Source organism: Henckelia pumila, chromosome 4, assembly GCF_033568475.1.
Source record: "Henckelia pumila isolate YLH828 chromosome 4, ASM3356847v2, whole genome shotgun sequence".
NCBI lineage: Eukaryota > Viridiplantae > Streptophyta > Magnoliopsida > Lamiales > Gesneriaceae > Henckelia > Henckelia pumila.
Window position 1 is genome coordinate 26304737 of NC_133123.1, and position 27157 is coordinate 26331893.

The 27157-nt window shown below is 34.7% G+C and overlaps 3 protein-coding genes and 1 long non-coding RNA gene across 5 annotated transcripts; 3 read left to right on the forward strand and 1 right to left on the reverse strand.

Annotated features, from left to right (window-relative positions):
• The first annotated feature begins 3713 nt into the window (after positions 1 to 3713).
• Positions 3714 to 5629, forward strand: LOC140867618 (uncharacterized). Its single transcript, XR_012145204.1, has 2 exons — positions 3714 to 3887; positions 5386 to 5629. It is a non-coding gene; the product is annotated as an uncharacterized lncRNA (long non-coding RNA).
• A 1219-nt stretch (positions 5630 to 6848) lies between these two features.
• LOC140865216 (protein FIZZY-RELATED 3) lies at positions 6849 to 10229 on the forward strand. The gene is made up of 10 exons (XM_073269781.1): positions 6849 to 7564; positions 8275 to 8397; positions 8510 to 8614; positions 8698 to 8877; positions 8970 to 9032; positions 9120 to 9314; positions 9490 to 9591; positions 9678 to 9740; positions 9848 to 9916; positions 10026 to 10229. The coding sequence occupies exons 1-10, from the start codon at positions 7019 to 7021 to the stop codon at positions 10077 to 10079; spliced, it is 1500 nt and encodes a 499-aa protein (XP_073125882.1). The 5' UTR covers positions 6849 to 7018; the 3' UTR covers positions 10080 to 10229.
• Positions 10230 to 14700: 4471 nt separating this feature from the next.
• On the forward strand, positions 14701 to 15881 carry LOC140894751 (expansin-A4-like). The gene is made up of 3 exons (XM_073303349.1): positions 14701 to 14900; positions 14970 to 15294; positions 15403 to 15881. Exons 1-3 carry the CDS (start codon positions 14738 to 14740, stop codon positions 15710 to 15712), a joined length of 798 nt encoding a protein of 265 aa, XP_073159450.1. The 5' UTR covers positions 14701 to 14737; the 3' UTR covers positions 15713 to 15881.
• Positions 15882 to 16535: 654 nt separating this feature from the next.
• On the reverse strand, positions 16536 to 20191 carry LOC140866112 (elicitor-responsive protein 1-like). Of its 2 annotated transcripts, XM_073271010.1 has the most exons (6): positions 20120 to 20191; positions 19893 to 19964; positions 19654 to 19719; positions 19322 to 19475; positions 16833 to 16968; positions 16536 to 16741 (listed from the first exon to the last, which is right to left on the reverse strand). In XM_073271010.1, the coding sequence occupies exons 2-6, from the start codon at positions 19960 to 19962 to the stop codon at positions 16718 to 16720; spliced, it is 450 nt and encodes a 149-aa protein (XP_073127111.1). In that variant the 5' UTR covers positions 19963 to 19964; positions 20120 to 20191; the 3' UTR covers positions 16536 to 16717. The 2 variants fall into 2 exon arrangements, with proteins under 2 accessions (XP_073127111.1, XP_073127110.1); XM_073271009.1 differs by having other exon boundaries at positions 19893 to 20155.
• Between the last annotated feature and the right edge of the window lie 6966 nt (positions 20192 to 27157).

Consider the following 27157-nt stretch of genomic DNA (forward strand, 5'->3'; position numbering starts at 1 on the left):
TGCTCCTACAGAGATGAGAGAGTTGAAGGAGCAGATTCAGGAGCTGTTGGAGAAGGGCTTTGTTCGTCCTAGCTTTTCTCCATGGGGAGCTCCAGTGTTGTTTGTGAAGAAGAAGGACGGCAGCATGAGATTGTGCATTGACTACCGAGAGCTCAACAGAGTCACAGTGAAGAATAAGTATCCGCTACCGAGGATAGAGGATTTATTCGATCAGTTGCAGGGAGCTTCGGTATTCTCCAAGATCGATTTGCGATCTGGCTACCATCAGTTGAGAGTCAGAGATTCAGACGTGTCTAAGACTGCCTTTAGGACACGATATGGGCACTATGAGTTCTTGGTGATGCCCTTTGGGTTGACCAATGCTCCAGCAGTTTTTATGGATCTCATGCATCGTGTTTTCCAGCCGTATCTAGATCAGTTTGTCATTGTATTCATTGATGACATATTGATCTACTCGAGGAGCATTGAGGAGCATACACAGCATTTGCATACAGCCTTGCAGACTTTGAGGGAGCATCGACTGTTTGCAAAGTTCAGTAAGTGTGAGTTTTGGTTGGAGCAGGTGGCGTTTCTAGGCCACATTATTTCTAGGGATGGGATTGCAGTGGATCAGTCCAAGGTGCAGGCAGTGAGGGATTGGGGGATTCCAAAGAATGCTTCGGAGATTCGTAGCTTCTTGGGTTTAGCAGGATACTATAGGAAGTTCATCAAGGGTTTTTCCTCTATTGCAGTACCCTTGACTTCCTTGACCAAGAAGAACGCGAAGTATAGTTGGAGTCCAGATTGTCAGAGGAGCTTTGATCAGCTGAAGGATGCACTTACTTCAGCACCTGTGTTAGCTATGACAATGCCACATGAGGAGTTAGTGGTGTACACCGACGCGTCCAAGCTTGGTTTGGGCGCAGTACTTATGCAGAGTGGCAGAGTTATCGCATATGCGTCGCGACAGTTGAAGATTCATGAGCAGAACTATCCGACGCATGATTTGGAGCTTGCAGCAGTGGTATTTGCGTTGAAAATCTGGAGGCACTATCTTTACGGCGAGAAGTGCAAGATTTTCACCGACCATAAGAGCCTCAAGTACTTCTTCACCCAGAAGGAGTTGAACATGAGGCAGCGCAGATGGCTTGAGCTTGTTAAGGACTATGACTGTGACATTAGCTACCATCCGGGTAAGGCTAATGTAGTAGCAGATGCTTTGAGTCGGAAGTCGTCAGTGGTATCATGTTTGACTGTACAGTTACCACTACAGACCGAGATTCAGAGATTTGGTTTGGAGTGCTATCCGAGTGGCCATGCACCGAGCTTGTCAGTGTTGACGGTGCAGCCAGTTCTGCGAGATCGGATTAGAGAGGGACAGTCTACTGATGAGGAGCTACAGCGATGGAGACAGGGAGATGAGGCCAGAGGTAATCTCTTGTATACAATGGAGGATGGCATCGTTCAGTACCGTGGGAGGATGTGGGTACCGAACGTTGATCAGTTGAGAGCCGAGATTCTAGCAGAGGCCCATGCATCTCCGTACTCCATTCACCCCGGAAGTACGAAGATGTACCGAGATTTGCAGTTATTGTATTGGTGGCCTGGGATGAAGAGTGACATCGGGAGAGTGGTGTCAGAGTGCTTGACTTGTCAGCAAGTCAAAGCAGAGCATCAGCGTCCAGCAGGACTTCTTAGACCTCTCCCTATTCCGGAATGGAAGTGGGAGAATATTACGATGGACTTTGTGGTTGGCTTGCCGAGGAGTGCCAGAGGTTGCACAGCGATTTGGGTGATTGTGGATAGACTCACCAAGTCAGCTCATTTCTTGCCGGTGAGGACTAACTATACTTTGACACAGTATGCAGAGCTTTACATTAGAGAGATTGTTAGACTGCATGGCATACCAGTGTCTATTGTGTCAGACAGAGATCCGAGATTCACATCTGCGTTTTGGAAGAGTCTGCACACGGCTATGGGGACTAGGCTTCTGTTCAGTACAGCATTTCATCCCCAGACAGATGGTCAGTCCGAGAGAGTGATCCAGGTTCTCGAGGATCTTTTGAGAGCTTGTGTCATCGATTTTCGAGGATCTTGGGAGACTAGACTGCTATTAGTGGAGTTTACCTATAACAACAGTTTTCAGTCGTCTATAGGTATGGCTCCATATGCAGCACTTTATGGGAGGAGATGCAGATCTCCGGTGCATTGGGATGAGGTTGGTGAGCGGATTTTGTTGGGACCGGAGATTGTGCAGCAGACAGCTGACATCGTGACGCAGATTCGAGATAGGATGAGGACTGCGCAGAGTCGGCAGAAGAGTTATGCAGATGCCAGACGACGCGATTTGGAGTTCGCAGTAGGTGATCACGTATTCTTGAAGGTGTCACCTATGAAGGGAGTAGCGCGTTTTGGACGGAGAGGCAAGCTTAATCCGAGATATATAGGGTCATTCGAGATCTTGGAGCGAGTTGGCACGTTGGCCTATCGTTTAGCTCTACCTCCAGGGCTAGCGGCAGTGCACAACGTTTTCCATGTATCCATGCTTCGGAGATATGTCTCCAACCCGTCGCATGTGTTGGATTTCGAGCCCTTACAGTTGCCACCAGATCTTGTGTACGAGGAGAGACCAGTGCGGATTTTGGCTAGAGAGGAGCGGAGGCTTAGGACGCGGGTCATACCGATGGTCAGAGTCCAGTGGCTGAATCACTCGGAGGAGGAAGCTACTTGGGAGACCGAGGAGGATATGAGGACTCGCTACCCGGAGATGTTCGGGTAAGTACTTTAATTTCGAGGACGAAATTCAATTTAAGGGGGGGAGAATTGTAACACCCGGTATTTTTAATTAACTATAAATTACAAAAACAGCTATGAATTACATAACAAACAATCAACTAAGAATTATTCAAAATGATTATTAATTCACTAAATATCATCTCAGTTATATAAATTCAAATATAAAAAAATTTTAATTTAATGAAAATTCGATTTTGACATATATAATCCAAAATCGAACCAAATAAACTTCGATTTTAAGATTTATATCCGAATTACATAATACAATCAGTTCGATGTTTGATTTTTTCGATTTGAATTTACGATTTTTTTTTTGTTTTATCCGAAATCTGAACACCCTTACTTACCTGGACATTGGCTAGCATCCACACTATTACGTTAGTTCAAGTTAAATGTGTAACACCCGGTATTTTTAATTACTTAAATTCGCCTGCATAATTAGGATATTTAATTATTTAAATTTATGATTTATGGGTTAAATAATTATGTGAATTATTTATGCATGATTTAATTTATTTTTAAGCATTTAACCCATAATTAGTGATTTTTATGATTTTTAGTATTTTTATTATTTAATCGCGTAGACGGGACCGTGGACGGACGAGATGACAACTTTCCACCCAAATTATTTTGTGAGCCTTTTTAGAGCCCAAAAATATTATTTTGAGTTTTATTATCCCAAAATTTTAAGTATTTAATTTTATTTAATTTTAGGGGTCATTTTTTATCCAAAATTAGTCAAAATATTAACTTTTTAGTATTTTTAAAATTCCCCTAAAATTATATTTCGGGATTTATTTTATGTTTCAGATTTTTTAAGGTTTCTTTTAGAGTTTTAGTAAGTTATATTTTATATATATATTATATCCTTAATTATATAATTAATTACCCTATTTCTATTAAAATAAAACCTAAATCTACCCAACCCCACCCAAAAACCTCACGTCACTCTCAATTTCAGCCGCCACCCCCACTCACTTTCTTCATCCTCTCGACCCAGCAAACCCAGGAAGCCATAGCCAAGGATCGTGAAGCTCCAAAAGTCCCGTATTTGCGTCCCGTCGTCCCGGAACCGCCCCACGCTCGTGTTTTCTCGTCATCTTCGGTGAAAGGCATGATTCCTTCGCATATTTTCGTACCATATCAGTTATTATTCGTGTGTGTAGTGTTATGCATCAGAAAATTTCTTGAAACTACAGGGAATTGTTACGGGTTGCTTGTTTATGCATTATCTTCCTTTGTTTCTTGAATCATGGCCACGTTTTTGGTTCACCATGGATGACAGGGCGGCTGGTCAGGGTCCTAAGGGGTATGTGGTCGGCCTGGACTCGTGTGGCTCGAAGAGCTCGAGCCAAACGAGCCCAGGGTAGTAGGTTCAGTCATGCGGCCGAGAAGGATGCAGGTTAGGGTTTGGGATGAAGTGGCTTCGGGTTCGACGTGCAGTCGTGCATGGGGCTGGGACTGGGCACAGGTTAGGTCCGCCCGGACGTGGGCTACGTCCGGGCGGCGGCGCTCCGGCCAGGGGCGGCCGGAGCCGGCCGGCAGCAGGCCAAGAGGGCCTGCTGCTCACGGCCGAGGGACTATGGGAGAGGGGGGATCGGGTTGGGCTAGGTTGGGGGTCTGGGTCGGGTCTGGGTGGTCCGGGTCGGGTCGGTTAGGTAGTGGGTTGGGTTAGTGAGTCCGGGTCCGAGTTTGGTGGGCCGGGCTCGAGTATTTTATTTTTAAAGTATTTTTCGAAATTATGTGTTTTTGAGTCAAATAAATTGAAATAAAATTATTTGGACTCCCAAATAATTTTATTTGAAATTTTTAAAATTTTAATTAAGTTAGTCCATTAATTTCATGGGTTTTTGAGCCCATAAAAGTTATTGGGCCAGTCTATGGGTTTTTGGGCCCATTGGGCCAGTTTAAGTGTTATTGGGCTTAGCAAAATATTAATGGGCTTAATTAATTTAATTGGGCTTAGAATAATTGTTGGGCTTAAGTATGTTAATGGGCCAGATTTAAGTTAATGGGCTTTAGTGTTAGGGCCAGCAGTCCAGAACCATCCATGAGAAAAATTTCATGTGTCCTGATTATATATTTAATTATTTTTATGCATTTAAGTTATTTTAATATATATATGTTAGTAAGAAAATTAAATTAAATATATATGAAGGACACACAATTTATTTAAGTACATGCATTCATGAAATAAATTTTATGCTATGATTGAATTTCTATGGTTGAGCAAATAAAATATTTTAGGTGGAAATTGAAGTAGTGTGGCCATTTATGTATGGGCAGTTTCTGCCATTTATGTATGGGCAGTTTTCTGCCATTTATGTATGGGTGGTTCGCCACCAGCCTCGTACGATGGTTTCCTAGACTGATCAGTCGCACTATGGGTCACACTTACGGATAGGACCATACGATGTTCAGAAAACAAATGCTCAACAACTTATGTATGTATGATATTATGTATGTTTATTTATGAAATTTATGTTATTAATTTTTAAGCATGCTCATTCATGTATACGTATGTATTAGTAGTAAATTGATTTAAATTATTTTAAACCCTTGTTAGTATGCATGTTGGGCCTCTAGGCTCACTACACTGATATGGTGCAGGTGAGTACGTAGAGGAGCAGGTTACTCCTACCGGTGGTGAGGATCTATGAGCTGTGCTACAGTAGCCCCGTGACCGTGTCAGCTTCTGAGTCACCGTGCTTGAGTGTCATGAAACCTTTTATTATTTTTAGTGGTTGAGGTTTATGGAAATATTTCATTAAATATTTTTAGTGCATGCACATTGCTATTTATTTTATTTATGCAGTATATTTTTAATTCTAGGGTTGACTCAGTTGTTTAATTATTTTAAAGAATGCATTTTTATTTAAGTATTTAAATTGTTTATTTATTTAGTCATGAATTTATTTTTAGTATTTTTATTTGGTGCATATATGTATGGGCATATATGTACTTATATTTAGTTAGTAGTATAAAAAAAAAAAAAAATTTCCGCATATTTATTTATTAGAAAGTTAGGGTTGTTTCAAAATGAGCATGTCAAAGGTAACGATAGTAATAAATCATGAAATGTATTTATTTTTTCATGTGTGCACATATATTTTGAGTCACATATAAAATTAGAAAGATCTTTTCACACTAGCTTTATAAAACGCAATGAATAAGTTTTGTGTGACAAATTCGTTCGAACAAGTCATGGTATAGAGAATCAAACTATTTATTGTACACATATCTATAATCTATGTAGAAATGTCAAAATGAGTTAGATTCATCGGTTGACACATCCCATCATATATTATAGGCGGGTTGAGTTGATAATTTACCAACCCACCAAATGGCGGGTCAGGGGTGTAGGTTATTGCGGGTCAGCCCGTCCTAAGCCATCAAATTACACGTAAACTCGTCGAGTTGGCATGTTCCGTCACCTAAAATAAGTAGGTTGTGTTTTGCTAACCCGCCTAAAAGGTGAATCACCCCACCTAATAGTGGGTTGTGGCTGATTATGGGCCGACCCACCTCGCTAGCTTATTTTGACACATCTTATGTTCACTTACTTCACATATTCCAATAACTTTGGAAGCACAATTTTATGTGTTTTATATTGATAGTGTGTGTCCTTGATTCCAGAATCGTATAGCATTACATTTAATGATAATATTCATTTACTTTAAATTTCTTTAATAACACATTTTGTAATTGATGATATTGATCATATAAGTACAATAATTTTATTTTTAAAAATTTATTATTATATCAAATTCAAAATAAATAATCTAATTTTTTTTTATAAAAAAAAAAGTGAATAACTGATGTAATCAAAAAGTTGGTCGAGTAAAATGATAAAATTAATCATACAAGTGATTGGCATAGTGGAAGGGAAAAAAATGAATATTAATAATCTAAAATTCTTAACTAAAATATATTATAATTTGTAAACAAATCTGAAAGGAAATTAATAAATTAGCCCCAATTGAGGAATGAATTCATAGGTAACGGCTAGTTGTCTTAAGCAAGGAGCCTACCAGCTCACTAAAGAGAGTGGGTGACCGTTGCAGCTGAGCTTATTCAAACTCCTTCCGCCATTGCCATTCTCTTTCAACAGCTATTCAAGAAAAGAGAGAGACCTCTCTATCTCAAAGGAGGGGCCTTTCTCGCACACCCAATTTTGTTAAGAAATCAACAGCCCGCCAATTATCTAAGCTCAAAAGCAATCAAGAAAAAAAAAAAGGCAAAAATGGATACAGCGCAGAGAAGAAAGAGTGGCATTAATCTGCCGGCGTCTATGTCCGGAACATGTTTACGCCTGGAAACCTTTTCCAGTTCTTCTATAAACCTCTCGTCCCCGATAAAATCGATGTCACCGAGGACTATATCGAATTTATCGGCGTCCTCTTCGCCTTCCAAGTCCACTTCTTTGTGCAGTGACAGGTTCATTCCGTGCAGATCTTCGTCGAGACTGCATACGTTTGGGCTGATGGAGAAGGCGTCCCCGGTGAAGGAGGGAGGAGGAGGAGGGGGAGGGGGAAGTGAAGCGTACTCCAGGTTGTTGAAAACCGAGCTTTTTGGAACTGATTTTGGGTGTGATTTTGCTGCAGGTACTGTGAAAGGAAGGTCTCCCATGAGTCCGAGCAAGAACATGCTGAGGTTCAGGACAGAGCAGCATTCTTCTGGGCCGAATTCTCCGTTTTCGCCTTCGATTTTGGGGCAGGAAAATGGGCTTTCCAGTGAGGTTTCTACACCTCCAAAGCCACCTAGGAAGGTTCCCAAGACTCCTCACAAGGTACATTTTGTTTGATTAGTTTTCCCATGGAGGATTTTATTGATTGAAGAAACCTGATAGATTCAGATGACACGAATCAGTGCTTAGATGCAAGAATAATGAGCAATTAGCATAGGTTCTGAAACGCATTAAATTGATGGAAAAATTTAATTATAGATTTCACCTTTTATGGATCAAGTTTACTTATGAAAGAAAGGACAGATCTAGCTTAGGCTAGTTTAAGATTTCATCCCACCTCAATTTTGTTTTCTTTATAAGTTTTTAGCTTAACCCGCCGAAGGCCACCCTTTCTACACCCAAAGTTCATAACTCGTTCATTTTAGTGCACAATTTCATTGGATAGCAGCACTTTTTGTAATAATATATAACTTATTACATTAAGTTCAAGTTCACCACAACTCTAGTTCATGTATCCGTCCTTCTGCGAAAGCTAATGCCAATAATGATTATGTTATGATCTACGCATTGGGTTAGCACTAATATAGAAAAATTAATTAACCAAAACAAAGTAGTTGATACTTGATCGAGAGGGGGAACCTGACTTCAGTAACAAGATTAGATTTAAACCTTGAATTTTTTGTCCTCATAATCAAGAAACCCAGTCTTCCGCCACAAATTCATACTGGTAACTAAAAATATGTGTGCAACCAAAAAAACTTCGCAAGGATTCATGATAATATATGGTTGATATAAGCAGTGCACATTTGCAGGTTCTTGATGCACCTTCCCTTCAAGATGATTTCTATCTCAATGTGGTAGATTGGTCTTCTCAGAATGTCCTTGCTGTTGGATTAGGAACTTGTGTTTATTTATGGAGTGCTTCAAACAGTAAAGTGAGTTCTTTCTGTTCCCCCAACTTATTTTTTCAAATAAATTTATTATCCCTATCATATAGTTGAATTGTGTATTAATCATCGAATCTTGATACCATTTATCGATTCATAGGTCACAAAGTTGTGTGACTTGGGACCTAATGACAGTGTCAGTTCGGTCCAATGGACACGAGAGGGGTCTTATGTATCGATTGGCACAAATCTTGGTCAAGTTCAGGTAAATTCTCAATCCTTTGTGAGCATAGCTCTTGCTTAGGTGCTTTTTGCTTACTGGCATTGAGTTTTTTTTCCGGGCTATAGGTCTGGGATGGAACTCAGTGCAAGAGATTACGAACTATGGGAGGACATCAAACAAGAACCGGAGTGTTGGCTTGGAGCTCACGCATATTATCCTCTGGAAGCAGAGATAGAACCATACTTCAGCACGATCTTCGTGTCCCAAGTGATTATATTTCCAAGCTCGTGGGACACAAATCTGAGGTGAAAACTGCAGCATTCCATTCATTGATAATTAAGCATTTGGCATTATACTGCTTGAAGCTAAGGCTGATGTTTGTCTTCAATTATTGTAGATATGTGGGCTGAAATGGTCACATGATGACAGAGAACTTGCATCTGGTGGCAATGACAATCAGGTAATAATCATCAGGATTGCAATTTGTCAAAAATCCGAACCTACAAATATTTTATAACTTGGTTCCTATGTGATATTGTGGATTCAGCTATTAGTGTGGAATCAGCATTCGCAGCAGCCAATCTTGAAGCTGACGGAACATACTGCAGCTGTGAAGGCCATCGCATGGTCACCACACCAAAATAGCATTCTGGCATCTGGAGGAGGAACTGCTGATCGGTGCATTCGATTTTGGAATACAACCACCGGCAACCAACTAAATAGTGTAGATACCGGAAGCCAGGTTCGTTCTTAATACCATATGCATATGTGTAAATAACATGAAGATCCCAGGTGTTGCAACATTCTAAATAATATTCTTGACTTGAGAATCCACCCACAAAATGTTGAATCTAACCATTCACCAATGATTTTCATGGCTTTTTTATGTTTCTTGCTGGGATTATTCTGTCTTTTAGGTATGCAATCTAATGTGGAGTAAAAACGTGAACGAACTAGTGAGCACACATGGATATTCTCAGAATCAAATAATGGTGTGGAAGTATCCATCCATGGCAAAGGTAAAAATAAAACCGACGTTTTCATTTCATCTTACTCCATGTTTCTTGCAAAAACTCATCCAATCTTGTTTTTTCTCCCTTGATAGGTTGCAACACTTACCGGACATAGTTTGCGTGTACTTTACCTAGCAATGTCTCCTGATGGTCAGGTAAATCAGTCACTGTCTCCTTCGCGGCACGAACACATAGTACAGCGAGTTTCTTAACTTCAATCTTTTAAAATGTATATATAAAATTCTCAACTTAACTTCTGCAGACAATAGTAACTGGAGCAGGAGATGAAACTCTCAGATTTTGGAATGTTTTTCCATCGGTTAAAACGCCAGTAAGTGCCAATTTTTTTGTGTGTTCATCATATATATCATGTGTGGCTCTTGTCTGATTCTTGAATCCAAAACTATGTTGCTCATGCTGCCGCGTTTTGTGTATTTCAGACACCGGTGAAGGACACCGGCCTTTGGTCTCTAGGAAGAACTCAAATCCGATGACTGATGAGTGATGCTGCTTGTAACTCCAAAATTGTATAGTGATTCTTTATTTGATTCGTCAACATGAGGCGCCTGATTCATGTTTTTTTTTACCCTTCAATAAGGATTTCAGAATGTCACACAGGTTGTTGAAAACCAAGCTCATGAGCTATTTTTGTGGAACATAAAAAACATATAGAATTATATTTTCGGTTTTGGTAGATTATAATTTATAGATGGATCAGTTAAGTATAATGCAAAATATTAGAATAAATATCAAATTTATTTGAAAATAACAACGTAGCGTCTTTCAAATATAAATATAACGAAGTTGGCTTTTTTTTTTTATCGGGTAATCAAGAATTTGAATTTAAAGTTTCAATTTTAAGAGAAGACAGCTTTGTAACAAAAAAAATAGTCACGTAATCCCAACTTTAAGAAATAGAAGTGTGGAATCCCAACTAATTAAAATCAAATGTTCCTGCTTGCAAAAGTAACGGAAATGAGAAGACAGCTTTGTAACAAAAAAACAGTCACGTAATCACTTTTTTTGCGAACGAGAAAATTCGATGCTACCTCTACTTGATATATCTAAAGAGTATCCGAAGCTCAGCATCGAATGTTTCCTATGACGACGAGATCTCACGATAACCCTCATTTTTTTCTTTATAGCCTTCATAAAATAAAGCTCAGAAAAGAATGTTAATTTTTCCCCCTTCCATTTCAATATGTTTATTATGTGCATAATATAATTTAATATAACCAGTTCGATGTTGCCAAATTCTGCGTGACTTTTTATGAAATTTGCCAAACTCGATAATTATTTTTCTCGTGTGGAAAAGTTAAAGTTCCTTAATGACTAATTGCCTAAATTATGCAAAAAAATTTCCCTGGTTTTACGCTTTGTTTGGTCAAGTAATCCAAAGGTTTAATTTAGTCCTTGGCCGCCTAATAAATGTTCGAAGACGAGACATTTGACCAAACTAAATTTCTGGGGGAAAATTTTTCTTCAAAGCACCCAATTTAAAACTATTTAATATGGAATTTCATTATACGTAAGTAATATTATTGGATCCAATAGTTCATAATTTTACGAAAACCTATAATTAGTGTTAATAGTACAGTTTTAACTTTTAAACTTTAAACAATTGCAAAATATCTCTCTTTCACATATTAATTTTATGTGATTAATCTCTAATCGAACCCAACCGAACCCATAAAAAGTATTGTTTTTTATGTTAAAAAAATTACTTTTCATTGATATATAAACCGGATCGATCCGTCTCACGAATATAGATGTGTGAGACTGTCTGACAAAAAACTTATTCTTGAATAGTATGATAGTTTAAACACCAAATTTCATAATTTCCAACACTCTCCCGGTTAGTTCGATCCGAAAAATTCGATGCTACGTGTCAGTTTTTTATTGGCCACTTTTATGGGACCCATGTGTGGGTTTCACATGAGTGGCCAATAATAAACTGACACGCCACCCTGAGAGTACTACCCTCAGGGTGACATCGACATATCCGTTCGATCCTACCACCTAGTGGAAATATGTGATTGGTACAAATCATGTGGGTCCCACATAATCATGTGGGGCCCACATAATTTGCACCAATCACAAAAGGCCACATCACCCGTGGGGGGTAATATGCCATGGGTAGGACCAAATTATCCCCAAATAACTATGCTAGTCCAATAATAATGATGATGACAACTTAATTGGTGAGGTTTTTATTTTTAAACATTTATATATATAATTTAGAATTTTAACCAATCTTTATACAATGACGAGTGGAAATTTGTTCTACTGGACAAGACCCCGAACTCGAAACATTTTTTTTGCAATTGAGAGCTCAACATGTATGTATGTATGTATCTAAAATAAAATTAAATACACATTTTCACAACATTTATTAATATATAAAAGTAACTGATACATAATCTTCAATCAATTAATTGCTTTTAAGAGAAATTTTTTAAAATTAAAATTCTTTATGATTTTATGCATGAACACAGTTACACACATGACGGGCGCAACCAAGACATTGTGGTTGATTTAATTAGAAGTGCAAATCCTCAGGTAAATGATGCATTTATTTACAAAAGCTATACCCATATTCTAATTAAGTTTTAAAAAAGCTCATATTCTAATTGAGTTAATAAATTATTTGCACAATCAAATTTTTATGTAATCATAGCATGAGCAAAATTGATGATACTCAATTAAAATGTAACAGCATATCTATAATAATAAAATATTTTAATTAAGTTAATTAATTATCTGAGAGTATCATAACTTAAAGCAGTGTTTTTTGAACCGGATCGGACTGACCGATTCGACCGAAAACCGGTCGCCGATCCGGTCCGAAACTTCACCAAGAATCTGTTGGACCGGTCAATAACCAGAAAACTGGTTCAACCGTTTGAACCAGTTTTTCGAATTTTTTTTAAAATTTTAATTTTTTTTAAAACTTTAAATTTAATTTTTTTTAATATATATACATGATTATTTGGAATGTATACTTCATTAAAAAAATTATTTTAATAATTATTGGTTTTAAGTTTTTTAAAATTCAAAATATATTATTTATTATATTATATTATATAAGCGATTTTTCGGTTCGACCGTCCGGTTGAAACGGCCTGATCGGTTGGATCATTTTTTTAGGTAGACCGGTTTGATCACCAGTCCGATTATGAAAACACTGTCTTAAAGCATAAGATATTTATCGATATACATATATATTTGTTTCATCAAATATTTGACTTAAATTCTACAAAAAAATTAAAATTATAAGTAATTGTGTTATCCATATATATATTTTGTCAAACAAAAAAAATGTCATCCATATATTATAATTATATCTTACGAGTCAAATAATGTCTAAAAGTATTTTTATTATTATTACGCTAAAAAATATTTTAATTGTTATTACAATTAAAATATTTTTTAGACGTATATTTTGTAGGACTGAGGCTTGTCGCTTGGAACAACTCAAATTTGGTTCAATGGTTCTACAAAGTCGGGACAATTGTACCCAACAATCTCCCTTTCAATAATTGCACTTCTTGCAATCAATGAAAATTGAACTTGTGACTTTAATTCTGATATCAATTGTAGGATCGAACGCTTGCCCCTTTACCAAAAATTAGCTATAGCTAGTGGTAATGATGCAACTCAAATATTTTAAAACACATAGCAGCCCAAATATCATGATTCAATATCTCTACCAAATAAATACAATTATTGCATCAACATATTTTATAATCAAAATACTGGAAGTTAAGATTTCGTGACCTGACCAAGGTCCCGAAATTTTTAATTTATCGCTTCAGTCTAAAATATAGTTTCCACAAAAGTATATTATAAAATTTTACATTAGTATTATTAATAATTTATTGCGCATTTAACGAGAAAATTGGAATTTAATTTATGGACAAATACAAGAATTTATTAACGTGAATTTCCTCATAAATCAATGCCGGATTTGGGGCGGCCAATGGGATTTGATGGGCCCTTTCCCTCGTCAAAAAATGGTATTCATAATTAAATACCAATTATAATATAATATAGGACAAAACTCGAAGAATTATATTGTGCCATATATATTTATCATCTGGAATCTGGATTCCATTTCGAAAAAATTATGAATCATTTTATGAAAATTAATTAATCTCCAAAGCAAATGATTATGTTTCTTTTAAATTAAAATTATGTCACGTCTATATTAACCAACAAATATATAAAAAATTTTTTTGAAGATACAAATATATAAGTTTTTAAAATAAGTTCCATTAGCCTCCACTTTCTTAATCAAGAAGATCTTTCGACCATTTATAAAGATATAGAAATAATTATAATAATGGTACTTGTATTTCGTTAATACAATTGAAATAAGGGCGTTTTAGGAAATAAATTTCAAAATAATCATTGTTTCTTAATTCAAAAGAGATCTTCAATGTCCGTAAATTAAAAAAAAAAAGAAAGAGAGATCCTCAATGATTCTAAATTCAAGAGTTATCTAAATTGGTATATTGAAATGGATTAAGAATATTTTTCTTGTGAGAACAAAAATTAACATTTTTATTAATTAGATTGAATCGAACAAGAAATTTATCTTATAAAATTAATTTGTGAGACTGTTTCATATATATTATTGTGATTTTTTAAGATCAAATCTTTTGTTCCAAACACACTTGGACGCAAAATTTTTTGATAATTGAAGGGATCAAACATGGCATTTAAGTAAAGCTATTAAAGGTTCAAAAAGAATATAAAGAGAATTGAAAATCTTGGAAATTTAAAATGGCACAACTTGATATTCAAGCAAAGCGGCGGAAACCGTTTCATATTATTATACACAAATGGCCCATTGAGTAAATATGTTTCCTATGGCAACACATCTTTTACTTCCCTTTAATACCCCTTCAAAAACACCTCAATCCCATCTCTCTTATCAAAACAATTCTTCATATCCAAGGGCAAATCTGTCATCGACTCGTCGAAGAATCCCCTAGGGTTGGATATTCAAAAGGCATACGCATTAATTTAGGCAAAACATTGATTGTGGTATTTTTCTCCTCAATAAGTAGCAGCATTCCTCACACTTGAACAATCTATGTTACATGTTAGAAACCTAAGACTAAAGACTGTCCCCACAAAAAAAAAAAAAATGGATTTACTTTGTGTTTCAACTATCATTTCTAATACCCTTTTCCTCATACTAGCATCGAACATCGTCGAAGGCCGGATCCCCGGTGTCTACACCGGCTCGTCGACGTGGCAGACCGCTCACGCTACGTTTTACGGCGGCAGCGATGCCTCAGGGACAATGGGTATGTCTATTAGGATTCGTAAAAACATTCATATTTATTAATGGTGACACATGCGATGTGTGTTATTAGGGGGTGCTTGCGGGTATGGGAACTTGTACAGTCAGGGGTATGGAGTGAAGAATGCGGCGCTGAGCACGGCGCTATTCAACGAAGGATTCAGGTGCGGCGCTTGCTTCGAGATCAAATGCAGGGATGAGCCTCAGTGGAAGTGGTGCCACCCTGGGAGGCCTTCCATATTCATCACCGCCACCAACTTCTGCCCCCCCAACTGGGCCCTGCCCAACGACAACGGCGGCTGGTGCAACCCCCCGCGCCCTCACTTCGATCTAGCCATGCCCATGTTCCTCAAGATTGCCGAGTACAGGGCAGGGATTGTCCCTGTTTCCTATCGAAGGTCAGTTTATATCATTATGTCATCAAAGACGATTTCCACGATCGTTATGTTATAGTATATTGAACCTATGCCAACTTAATTCTTGAATTTTGAATGGGTCATGAGCAGGGTGCCATGTCACAAAAAAGGGGGAATAAGGTTCACAATAAATGGGTTCAAGTACTTCAATCTGATACTGATCACAAACGTGGCCGGAGCCGGTGACATCGCGAATGCTTGGATCAAAGGGTCGAAAACCGGGTGGATGGCGTTGAGCCGAAACTGGGGCCAGAATTGGCAATCCAACTCCATCTTGGTGGGACAGTCGCTCTCGTTTCGCGTAAGAGGAAGCGACCAAAGGACCTCCACCTCGTGGAACATCGTACCCTCTAATTGGCAATTTGGCCAGACCTTTACCGGCAAGAATTTTAGAGTTTGATGATTTTAATATATAAGATATATATATGGTCCCCATTTATTTAGGATATATATATGGAGAAGGACAAAGGAACACAAATCATTTGGTGTTTTGGTCAATTTTTGGTTATTGTGCTTTTGCTGTATTTCTCATAAAGGGGATTCGTGAAATGTGATTAAAGTATATTAAAAAAAAGTAGTTGTTTGGGGGCTTGAAGTGGCTGCAAAGTGGAGTTGGCCCTCACCTCATTTTCTCTCTTTTGTTTTCTTCATCGGTATATTGAATACTGCTTCCGTCCCACTAATTTAAGCTTTGTGTGTTTTAACCTGGATTAAGAAGATGATTAGAAATGTAAATTTTATAAAGTAATTTTTCCGTTTTTCCCTTATTACGAAGATTTTAATATGATTAAAAAAATTGTATTAATAATTAATGATGTTAATTTAAAAAGGCTAAAAAAACTGATAAAAGAGTTGAAAAAAAAGATTAAATATGAAAATTGGACTATGTACTCGGGGCAGATATATAAACGGAATGGAAGGAATATTATTTCTATCAAGAGTGTATGGCTTTGATCATTAAACAAACAATAGTGTCGCGAATCGCGATACACACACTCAGATGTGCTGTGGTAGAATTTTATTTTTGTTAATTCAATTTTTATGTAAAAAATCGACACATTATTATAGAAAAAAGATAGTATGATAATGAATGATTAAAATCGTCGGAAGGTCGATACAGTTATAAATAGATAGATAGATAGTATACAAAATATTGAAATTACTATGTCATATTCTTTGCCTCGCGCATAGGTTGTTAACAATCATACCCTACAACAATTCCATTTTCTTTAAATTTCCATGGAAAAAGTTGAATAGAACGATTAAATAGCAACAAATATAAATTTATTATTAACAAATAATTCTTGAATTTATTTAAAAATTTCGATTAAATCCAGAGAATCGAAATCAACAAAATATAACAATAATTGAAGAATTACACATATTCTACAGTCTCTCCACCAGACTATTGCTTATGATCAGTGTCTTCCTGTAAAGGCCAAAAAAAAAAAAAAGTAAAATTAATTATATAACTAAAAAATTATTTAAATTGAAAACATTTATTTATTCGATTAATTAACCTTTGTTGTAAAAGTGATTCCAACTTTGATTTCACCGTGATAAGTTTGATTGGCAGAAATAACTCTGTACTTGTGAGTGCCCATCTCTGCCTTGCCATCTTCCATCCCAATTTCAAACATTTCCTTCAAATAGATGCTGCATTTTTGGATTTGTAACTAGTATAAATAAATATACAATGTGGTATCTCGATTCAGGATTTGGATCCCCTACCATGTATTTGATGCATGTATACCATTTTTTTTAAAACATAAATTCGAATATCAGATAGTTGACCTTATCTTTAATGGCGAGTTTGGATATTAAAGTTGTAATGTAAAAAAAAAAAAAAAACTTATATTAGTCCATATTTTTTTGTGTGTTTTTGACCTTAGGATAAATGAAAACAAATTGGAATTTCGGCGTTTGGATAAATGCGAAAAATTGAAAAAATGGACCTGGTTAACCATTATTTTTTTATAAAAAAAATTGACTTTCCTAGTAATTTAAAACGGAGACGAAACTATGATTTTTATTCACTGTAGGAAAAAATATACCATAATTAATAAATAAAAAAAACAATGGTTAATCGATAGATGAAATAATATTTCCTAAGTGAATAAATCAACAGGTGCTAATGATTATGAATATATATATATATATATATATATATATATATATATATTAAAGTGAATAAAATCACTATCGAAAATTTGAGTTATAATAAAAATTAAGCTACATATTAAAAAAAATTATAGAAAATAAATAATGAATTAATCATAAAAAATAATTATTGTTATTTTCAATTTATGATCAATAAAATATTATAATTTTTTATCGTGTATTATAATATTTATTTAAAAATTTTATGATTTTAAATATCGTGAGGTTTTATAATTAAAATTCGAAAAATTATGAATGTTAAAATTTTTTATTTTATTTTAGAAATAGAAAAATATGTTTGTATATATATTATTTTTAATATAATAAGTATGTATGAGACTAGTATTATAGAATATTTTATAAAAATGAAAAAAAGTGTGTAGATTGAAATGTCAATCCAAATCTTTAGGTTGAACCAAAGACAATTATTGATTTTTTATTGTTGTACCTTAGGCTTTAATTATTATACTTAATAGAATTTCATAAACTTTTTAAAAGTCTATTGACATTTTGAATATCTCTAGACTTTTATAGAGTTTTTAAAAGTCAAATTTGAATACCACATGACTTTTTTAAAACTCATCTTGAATACCACTAAACTTTTATGGAGATATAAAAGTCTAAATTGAATACCTCTAGACTCTTAAACTCCACAAAAGTCATTAAAAGTTTAGAACCAATACACTTCCCAAAATAACATAAATTAGGATTTTCCCGGCTCTTTTATTCCATCTTCTCTCTTTTGTAATGAAACGTTTTTAATATTTGACAAATTAACCCAAATGCATCCTTGACCTAAACATCGGGGAAAATATGCGAAAAACAACTATTTTCCATTATTTTCAAAGATATCAATATTACAAGATCTATTATTTTATTTCATCGCAGCATAGTTAGATGAAATTTTATTAAGAAAAAAACGAGAATTATTTTTTAGAAGTTCACTACCTAATAATCTAGTCTTAAAATGAAATTTTATAGCTTGTAATTAAGTTTGTAAAATAATCATTTGATTTGGTTGGTAGGACTAGGGTCGGTGATTAATATATGGCAGTACTGAGGGGGAGCAATTATTCTTGTTTGGTGGGGAGGAAGCTAAGTAATTTAGAAACTCAAAACACGTGAATTATTAGTTCATGAAAATCATTTCTTAAAATAATAATATAAAAATATTAAGAAAAAATTTGTAACTAGGGTAGGTGTCGCCTCTGTGAGGGCTAATTGCATTCACACCCCAGTGAAAAGTCTAAAAGACATAAAACACCCTGTGTAAAATTAATAGTATGTTAGACCCTTATTTTAAAAAAATTAGCATAAAAACCCCTATGAAAGGGTATAAATGTGCCCGAGTTTGTATAACATAGGGGTGAAATGTGCTACATTTTAAAAAACTGAGGGATGTATTAGCCTATTAATATTTTTTAGGGGGTTTTATGTCTTTTAGACTTTTCACAGGGGGTGTGAATGCAATTAGCCCCTGTGATCAAAAATATGTATTGAAAATTAGGATGTGAAGAAATGTTTTTTTTTTAAAATATATATATATATATATATATATATATATATATATATATTTTAATATAGATTTCAAGAAAGTACAATATATGACTAAGTTATAAGCATTTTTTTGGGGTAAAAATAATTATAATATATAATATAGGTACCATTTATTAATTATTAATATTAAGTGTAAGAAATTCAATGATTCTAATATACTTATTTCTCGTCATAATTCGGGAAAAAAAAAAGTTCGTGTTATCTTTCAATTTATTATCATGATATATATTATACATATTTTTTTATATATCTTCTCGTCCCACGAATCGTAACTATAAGTTAAGATTCTTACGTTGCTTGGCCAAGAAAGCCATCAGGTGTGAAGAATATGCAACGGTCCATTAACTTGAAGACAAGCTTGGGGTGTTCGTGTTCGTTCCCTTTGTTGGGAAATTCTACTTTAAACCTGAACTTCTCATTCCACAGTACTGGATGATTGCCATGTCCTGGTACATATAATTACTTATTTGGCAAGAAAATAAATAAATAGGTTGCAGATTTTTTAAAAAAATAAAAAAAATTAGTTTAATTAGAGCCTTTTTTATATGTTAAAATTCTATAAAATATCATATATATATATATATATATATTTATTATTGATCATCTCTAATGAAATGTTTGTACCTCGAACAGTACAACTCTTCTGCTCTTGATCCTGGTACTGAACCAAAACATATGGATCTATTTTACCTGTGAAATGAAATATATATTGTGTATTATGCACCAAACAAAATCGATTTCAAACAGTCGTGCGCGGACTTGTACGTAGTCCAAATCACATAGATATATACTATCTCTGTTTTTTTTGAAAAAAAAAAAAAAAAAATGGATATAGAACACTACATATAAATAACAGTACGTACCACCGAAACAGTCTGTATTTTTTAGATCTCGAGCTCCCACGAGAGTGACCTCCATTGTCCCGATTGTCATCTCTGTATCAATTGGAACTATATAGAAATTAATATCGACAAAGAAATTTTGGAAGATAGATGATATATATATGTGATGCAATAAAAAAGATTGATAGAAATTATGTTTTTCTATCAATAATGTCTTGTTATTTACAAAATGTTTGTATGTGGTTTACTTTTCAATGGAAGGATTTATGAAGGAGATGATAGCATCCGTATGTTTGAGGCCTAATATTTATATGGAAGAGATACTGTGCGTAAACACGATTATTTCAATGTTATCTCAATTAAAAAAATGTGTATATATATATAGACCATTTAAAAACATGAAGTCAAATTTGGACCAAGCTAGCTTGACGCGTCGGTATTTGAACTTTTTTCTAAGTTCATTTGGAACATTCCATAGACCATACTCTAGGTGATCAAATTCATCTCATAAATTATAAAGAAATAAAGAGAAAATTACATTTGGTCACGTCTATTTGTTTTTTTTTTTTTTTATGAATTTTTTTTTTGTAATATATGTCATGAAATTTTAGTTTTAGTAGGTATTTAATCATTTTTCATCGAAAATACTGATGTAACATTAAACATGTCGGTGTTGTATTGGACCACACTTGACACCTCGGCATACGGTGCAACTCTGCATGTACTTGTGAGTGCTCGTCTCTGCCTTGGCATCTTCCATCCCATTTTAAACATTTCCTTCAAATAGGGTTTTGTTCATGTCGTCCGATGTGTAACCCTATAATTGATTAAAATCAGTGGGGCCCACTGATATTAACCAATCAAAATCCGCCACGCTACCCATAGGGCACTACCCTGTGGGTGGCATCGACTTAAATAGTGAAAGGAATTTTAATTCCTTGAGATTCTCGGCCTTAACTATATTGAATATAATGTGATTTTGCTTTCTAACTAGACAAATAATTTAATTTGGTAAATATATTAAGTATAATTCGATATATATGAGAATTATATTTATCATGCTTAAATTATATCTTGATAAGGAAAAACTTTGATATATTTGATATTATCAAGATATGATTTGATTTGATAGCGTTTTATTCCTACTTAAAATTGTTTTTCCATTCTTGTAGGACTATATCTAAGGAAATCTTCAAGACTTGGATTCCAATCTATAAAAAAGGGTTTTCTTCGCACAAGAAAAGAGAGCTTCAAACGTCAATTCTCATAGCACTTATTGGAAAATTCTGATCGAAGAGTTGAAGGTTTCTGAAGACGTTTTGTAAGCATCGTTATTGCTTGTTTCCGTGTTGTCGTTGGAGTTGAAGACATCTTAGACAACACTGTGGGAATAGTGTTGTTCGAAAATATTTGTTGTTCTTTAAATTTAGGCTACGGGAGTTGCATCTATTTGTTTTAATCTGATTTATTTATGATGCAAATTTGATTTCTCAACTATTTGTTGTTCTTCAAATTTAGGCTACGGGAGTTGCATCTATTTGTTTTAATCTGATTTATTTATGATGCAAATTTGATTTCTCAACTTGTTGAGAAATTTAGGATTTATTGACTTTTCGTAAAATCACTAGTATTGTTTTGAGACTGATCTTACTTTTTCTAGTGATATTTAGCCCTAAGACAGCCGCACGAGTTTTTATACCCATGCAAAATTATATACTTGTGTTTTATTTACGCATTAATTTCCGCTGCACTGTGTTGTCTCTCATGTTGTAATACCAAAGTACAACACTGCCTGTTTTACATACAAACTGCGTACACCCCGTATTTCAAATAGAGTTATTTGCACCAAACACTCCTGTGAAATATTGAAAATATACACTTATCCCTGTGAAATTTTAATAGACATCTTCAACCTTCAATATACACTTATACCCTGTGAAATTTTAGTAGGCATCTTCAACCCTGACATTTTATAAAATTAGCACACGTGCCCCTTCATATGAACGATTGTTGCGCACGCGTAATTTTTTTCTAAAAAAAATATTATTACATTATTTTGATATCATTATTTTATTAAATCACTTCGTGTTTCCAACTTCTCCATTAAAAATGCATTTATAAACAAGGATTTAAAACCTAAAAATACCAAAATGATAAGTTCATGCATATTACTTTTTCAATTCAAGAATATATATATTGAACCAAATTCTAAATTTTTCGAGAATGTGTATTGCACAATTTGAAGTAAATAATAAAAAAGAATAAAGTAGTTATATAATGAAAAAATTTACTATTAAAATATATTTTTCGTATACCTAATACTAAGATAAAATAATAATATTTTTCATAGTTATTTAATTAAAAATATTATTTTATTCAATTAAATATATAATTAATAGTAAATTTTATCATTATATAACTATTTTATTTTTTTAGTATTTATTACAAATTTTGCAATGCATCTTTTCAAAAATTTAGATTTTGGTTCAATAATATATAGTCGTAAATCGAAAAATTAATATGCTTGAACTTATCATTTTAATTAGTTCAATATTTTGGTACTTTTACGTATTTAAATCCTTGTTTATGAATGCATATTTAATGAAAAATTTGGAAGCATGAAGTGAGTTTAATAAAATAATGATATCAAAATAAAGTAATAATATTTTTTTAGAAAAAAATAATAATAAATTTGAAATAAAAATAAAAATTCATAAAATGTAAATGTTTGATAAATATTTTATAATTGGATCTTATAGGTTGAATAGATTTAAAAATTATACTTTCAATGGGTCAAATATGTAACTTTAATATTTCACAGGGGTATTTGGTGCCAAAAAATATCAAAATATTAACACATTCACATGATGGACGCGTGCGCAACAATCGTTCATATGAAGGGGCACGTGTGCTAATTTCATAAAAGGTCAGAGTTGATGATTCGTATTAAAATTTCAATAAAAAAAATGCATATTTTTAATATTTCACGGGAATATTTGGTGTAAATAACTCTAAAAAATATACAACGTGGAATCGATATCATTTGACATCATTTTTTAAAACCAGAAATTTTACTAGTTATATGGGTACTAATATCAGATAGTTGATCTCATTTTTTTTTTGAACGAAGTTGATCTCATTGTTAAACAAGCATTAATTAAGGGTGAGTTTGGATATAAAATTTTTAATTTTAAAAAAAAATACTTAAATAAATCTAGATTTTTTGTGTTTTATTAAAAAAAAAATAAAAGCAGTTTTTGTGTTTGGATAAATGGAAAAAATTGGAAAAATGGGTGTCAACCATTTTTTTTAAATGACCTCTCAAAGTAATTTGAAATACAATATCAAGGAAAAAAAATTTTACGTTATAGGAGGCCAATTTTTTTTAAATTTTTTTTTAAAAAAGCATATATTAAAAAAAATACACCGGACAAATTTTGAAATGATTTTTTTTTATTTTTAAATTGGAAAAAAAGCTCAAGAGCCAAAATTATAGCTTCTAATTTTCTAACAAACAATACTCTTTATAAGAAAAGAACTTATTTTCTAAAAAAATAAAAATATTTTTAGTTAATTAATTTCTCCAACCAAATGGACTTTAATAAATCACAATAAATTGGGGATTTCCTCGGTTCGTTCATTCCCTCCTCTCTTTTGTAATGAAATCGTTTTTAATATTTGACAAATTAACCCTAATGCATCCTTGACCTAACATCGCGAAAAAAATAACTAGTTTCCATTATTTTCACAACATCATATTATAGTTATGATGATAAAAAAGAAAAAAAAAAAAACTATTTGCGTTTACTTGCCTTGATAAATGAGGGATAACATAATTAATACCGACTAATTCTATGTTTAGTTGCAAGATTGAAAATCATTATAAATCCTTAAGCCTGTTGTTAATAATGAGATTTACGAATGATTCTTATTCTTAAATTTTAGAAGGGATTATAAATCTTTTACATGGTGAAAAGAGAAAAAAAAATCAAACCCAAATTTAATCCGTCAAACTAAACATATTATTATTTTTCCATAACCACTTCATATCCTATCAAATTATATTAATAATCATATTTTAATCTATACTTGCAAAATTTCATCTCTTAAAGTAATCGTGATACCCCGATAAGATAGCCCGGATTATCTTAAAGACCCGGGTGATTGTTTTATAATCCGGGTGGTAAAATGCTCACCAGGTGCTCGTGAGAAGTCGGGACAGTCGGTCTTTGGTACAATAGACTGGGTCGGTGGAAGAAGGCCGAGGACCAGGAAGGTAATAAATCCCGAATTTGGCAGCAAGACCCGGGTTTTATATTTTCAGAGGCTAAGAAGAGGCCGCGTCTACCTTGCGTGTATTGACTTTTATTACGGATAAAGGCATCAGTAACCACGTGTTGGGGATCGATATCGTGTGTAGGGGGGGGGGGGGGTGTGAATACACAATAATGATAGTGTTTAAAATCTAATGCAATATGGTTGAGTAAATGTTAGTTCACTCGACCAGTTTTCTTTTAGCCTGCTAGAGATATAAGAGCAACTAAGATTAGTGCGGAAATAGCTCTCAATATGCTAGATGATATCCATGGAATGATGCATTGCAATAACGTAAGTAGACACAGATATGTTTCTTGGATGTTCGGAGCTCAATCTCCTAAGTCACCCCTTCTTCCACCTCGGAAGGATTCACTAGAAGACTTTGATTATTACAACGTCTTGCAATACACCGGATCCAAGTTAGGACTTATCCAATGCCTAATATGGAACTCCTAGATTCATATTGATAAGATTTAAATCTCTTATCAAACTTTTCTTCAGATGGTGATGATGATTATCTTAGTATCTCGAGGACTTAAGACTTCTCAAATCCTTGTATCAGGTAGCGTTCTTCAAACGATATCTGGATTTGAGCAACCCTTGAAAAGATCTCTTCGAAGATCAGATAAGGCTGTTTAAGCTAAGGGTTTTCTCTTTGAGCGGTCGAGTATTCAAGATAGGTTCGAGAGCTCAGATAGACAGATTCTCAATAAACGTTGTTGTGTCGTGTGTTCTGTCTACAGAGGCTTTGATATATATAGCATTTGTCTTCAACGTCTTTATTCTTTTGTCCAACGGTAGGATTGCCCTACTGATAAAGCTTTCTGAATATTTCGTACTGGGAGCGCCTTTAATTGTCTATTCAATGTGTCGCTCACATTAAATGCTATTTAAGGCTTTCTTACTTTATCAGATGAATCCTTAAATGCTTCGTCCTTTGCTTTTCAGTTTTCTTGTCACTTTCTGAGATCTGGAAAACTGTAACTTCAAAATGTAGCGTGTAGCTTTCTGTATTTGAAGTTCGGTAGATATCTCAGTCGGTAGATATGTCTTTGTTCGGTTGACGTACAACTGTTTTGCATTATTCGTTGGTTGACAAGCTTTAGCTGACGTCGGTAGATGAGTTCTTTGTTCGGTTGACGTACAACTGCTTTGCATCCTTTGGCTGACGTCGGTAGATATGTCTTTGTTCGGTTGACGTACAACTGCTTTGCATGCTTTGGCTGACGTCGGTAGATATGTCTTTGTTCGGTTGACGTAGCTGCTTATACAAATAAATGGCGACTAAACAACAAAGTATTGTTTTGTTATCACCAAAATTCAGGATTCAACAATTTCTCCCTTTTTGGTGATGACAAAACCTAGGCCCCAAAAATCATTTAAAGAAGATAGTAGACGAAATGAATTCATTGCGAAGATGAATTGCATTGAACAATTAATGTTACAAGCAATCATTGATAAGTAGCAGTGAAAACCTATTACACTACATTGCGTTAAGTAAATAAAATGTACATAAAATGTACCTTACTTCCTTTGCATTCTCTGTGGAGAGGTGTCAACTGATTTTCTGGATACTTCCCCCCTTTTTGACATCACCACGGGTGAGATGAGAGATGATCTCTCCTAGTTGAGCACCGACAGTGGTTTGAAAAGTGTCAATATGGGAGTCGATATGAGCGGTTAAGTCAGCCTGAAGAACTGAGATTTGCGTTGAAGTATGCTCATTCGTGCGATGAACAGTTTGAGAGACCTGTTCGACAATAGTACCCATAGCTTGAAGATTGCGTTCTTTGTAGTTTTCAGTTCAGTGACGCATCTGCCGAGTTCAGAAGACAAACTGTTAAGACGAGACATAATCGCTGATCTTGTGTTGTCAATGCCTGCGTCTTGTCCTTGTATGCGATTGCTGAGTCGCCGTGTGGTCACGCGAAGATCTTCTACGATGCGTTCCAAAGCATAATTCGCTGGTTCAGAGTCAGCAACTGAAGTTGAAGCAAGTGTGGCAGTTTGATCTTTTGGAGGCGAGACTTTGGTGGTCTCGATCGATGAACGGACATCGATTCCAATCACCTGATCTGTTTGGTGAATTGGACTGGAGGGCTGCGAGCCGTCAGTCATCGATTGAGGCGAGTATTCAGAATGGATCTCCAGAAGAGGAGATGTTGGTTGTACATCATCAAAAATTGATTGCATAACATCTGAGACTGATGTGAGTGAGATCTCAGGAAGATTATCACCAGCAACTGTTGTGATTGGGTCAATCAGTCGAGGGTCTGTGATGAGATCAGCACTTGAAGTAGGTTCAGCGGCTGATGAGGAAGCAAACGGAAAATATGTCAAGGGACATTCGTCTTGTGCCGCAATAAATTCCTGTTCCTCTGCTGAGAATGCGAAGTCAAATGCTTCCGAGTTATCATGAGAATCTAGAAGAGGGATCATGGCCTGAACTCCGTTGTTATACTCCTGTATGTATTCATCGTCCGGTAGTGGGATGGAATATTTGATCCGATATTCTCGTAAAAAGGTGTCAGTGACATCAACTGACTGCTTAAGACGTAAGATGACTTCAGTGTCATTTTTGACAGTTTTGCTCATCGGCTGATAGTGCTTTCTCTTTTGGCAAGAATATATCGGGCGAGACTATCACGGAGCTGAACGTCCACCAACTTATATCTGCCGAGTGCTGTTTCAAGTCTTGATGTGGCAGTGAGAATGAACATCTTGTCTTTTAATTTAAAAAGGTATTCCAGTTTATTCTCAAGCAAGATCTGAGAATATGAAGCATTCAGACGATAGTGCACCCATTCATCAAATTCTTGTAGTTTGAACCGCACAGCCCGAAGAATGCTAAAAATAATGATAAGAACCTCCATTTTCCCTACCGATTGAGCTTTTTGAAATGGGATGAGAGGTGCTTTTCCTTTGCCCTAAGGGTCGATTGAAGTTGTGGTCAGTACAGAAACGAGGGT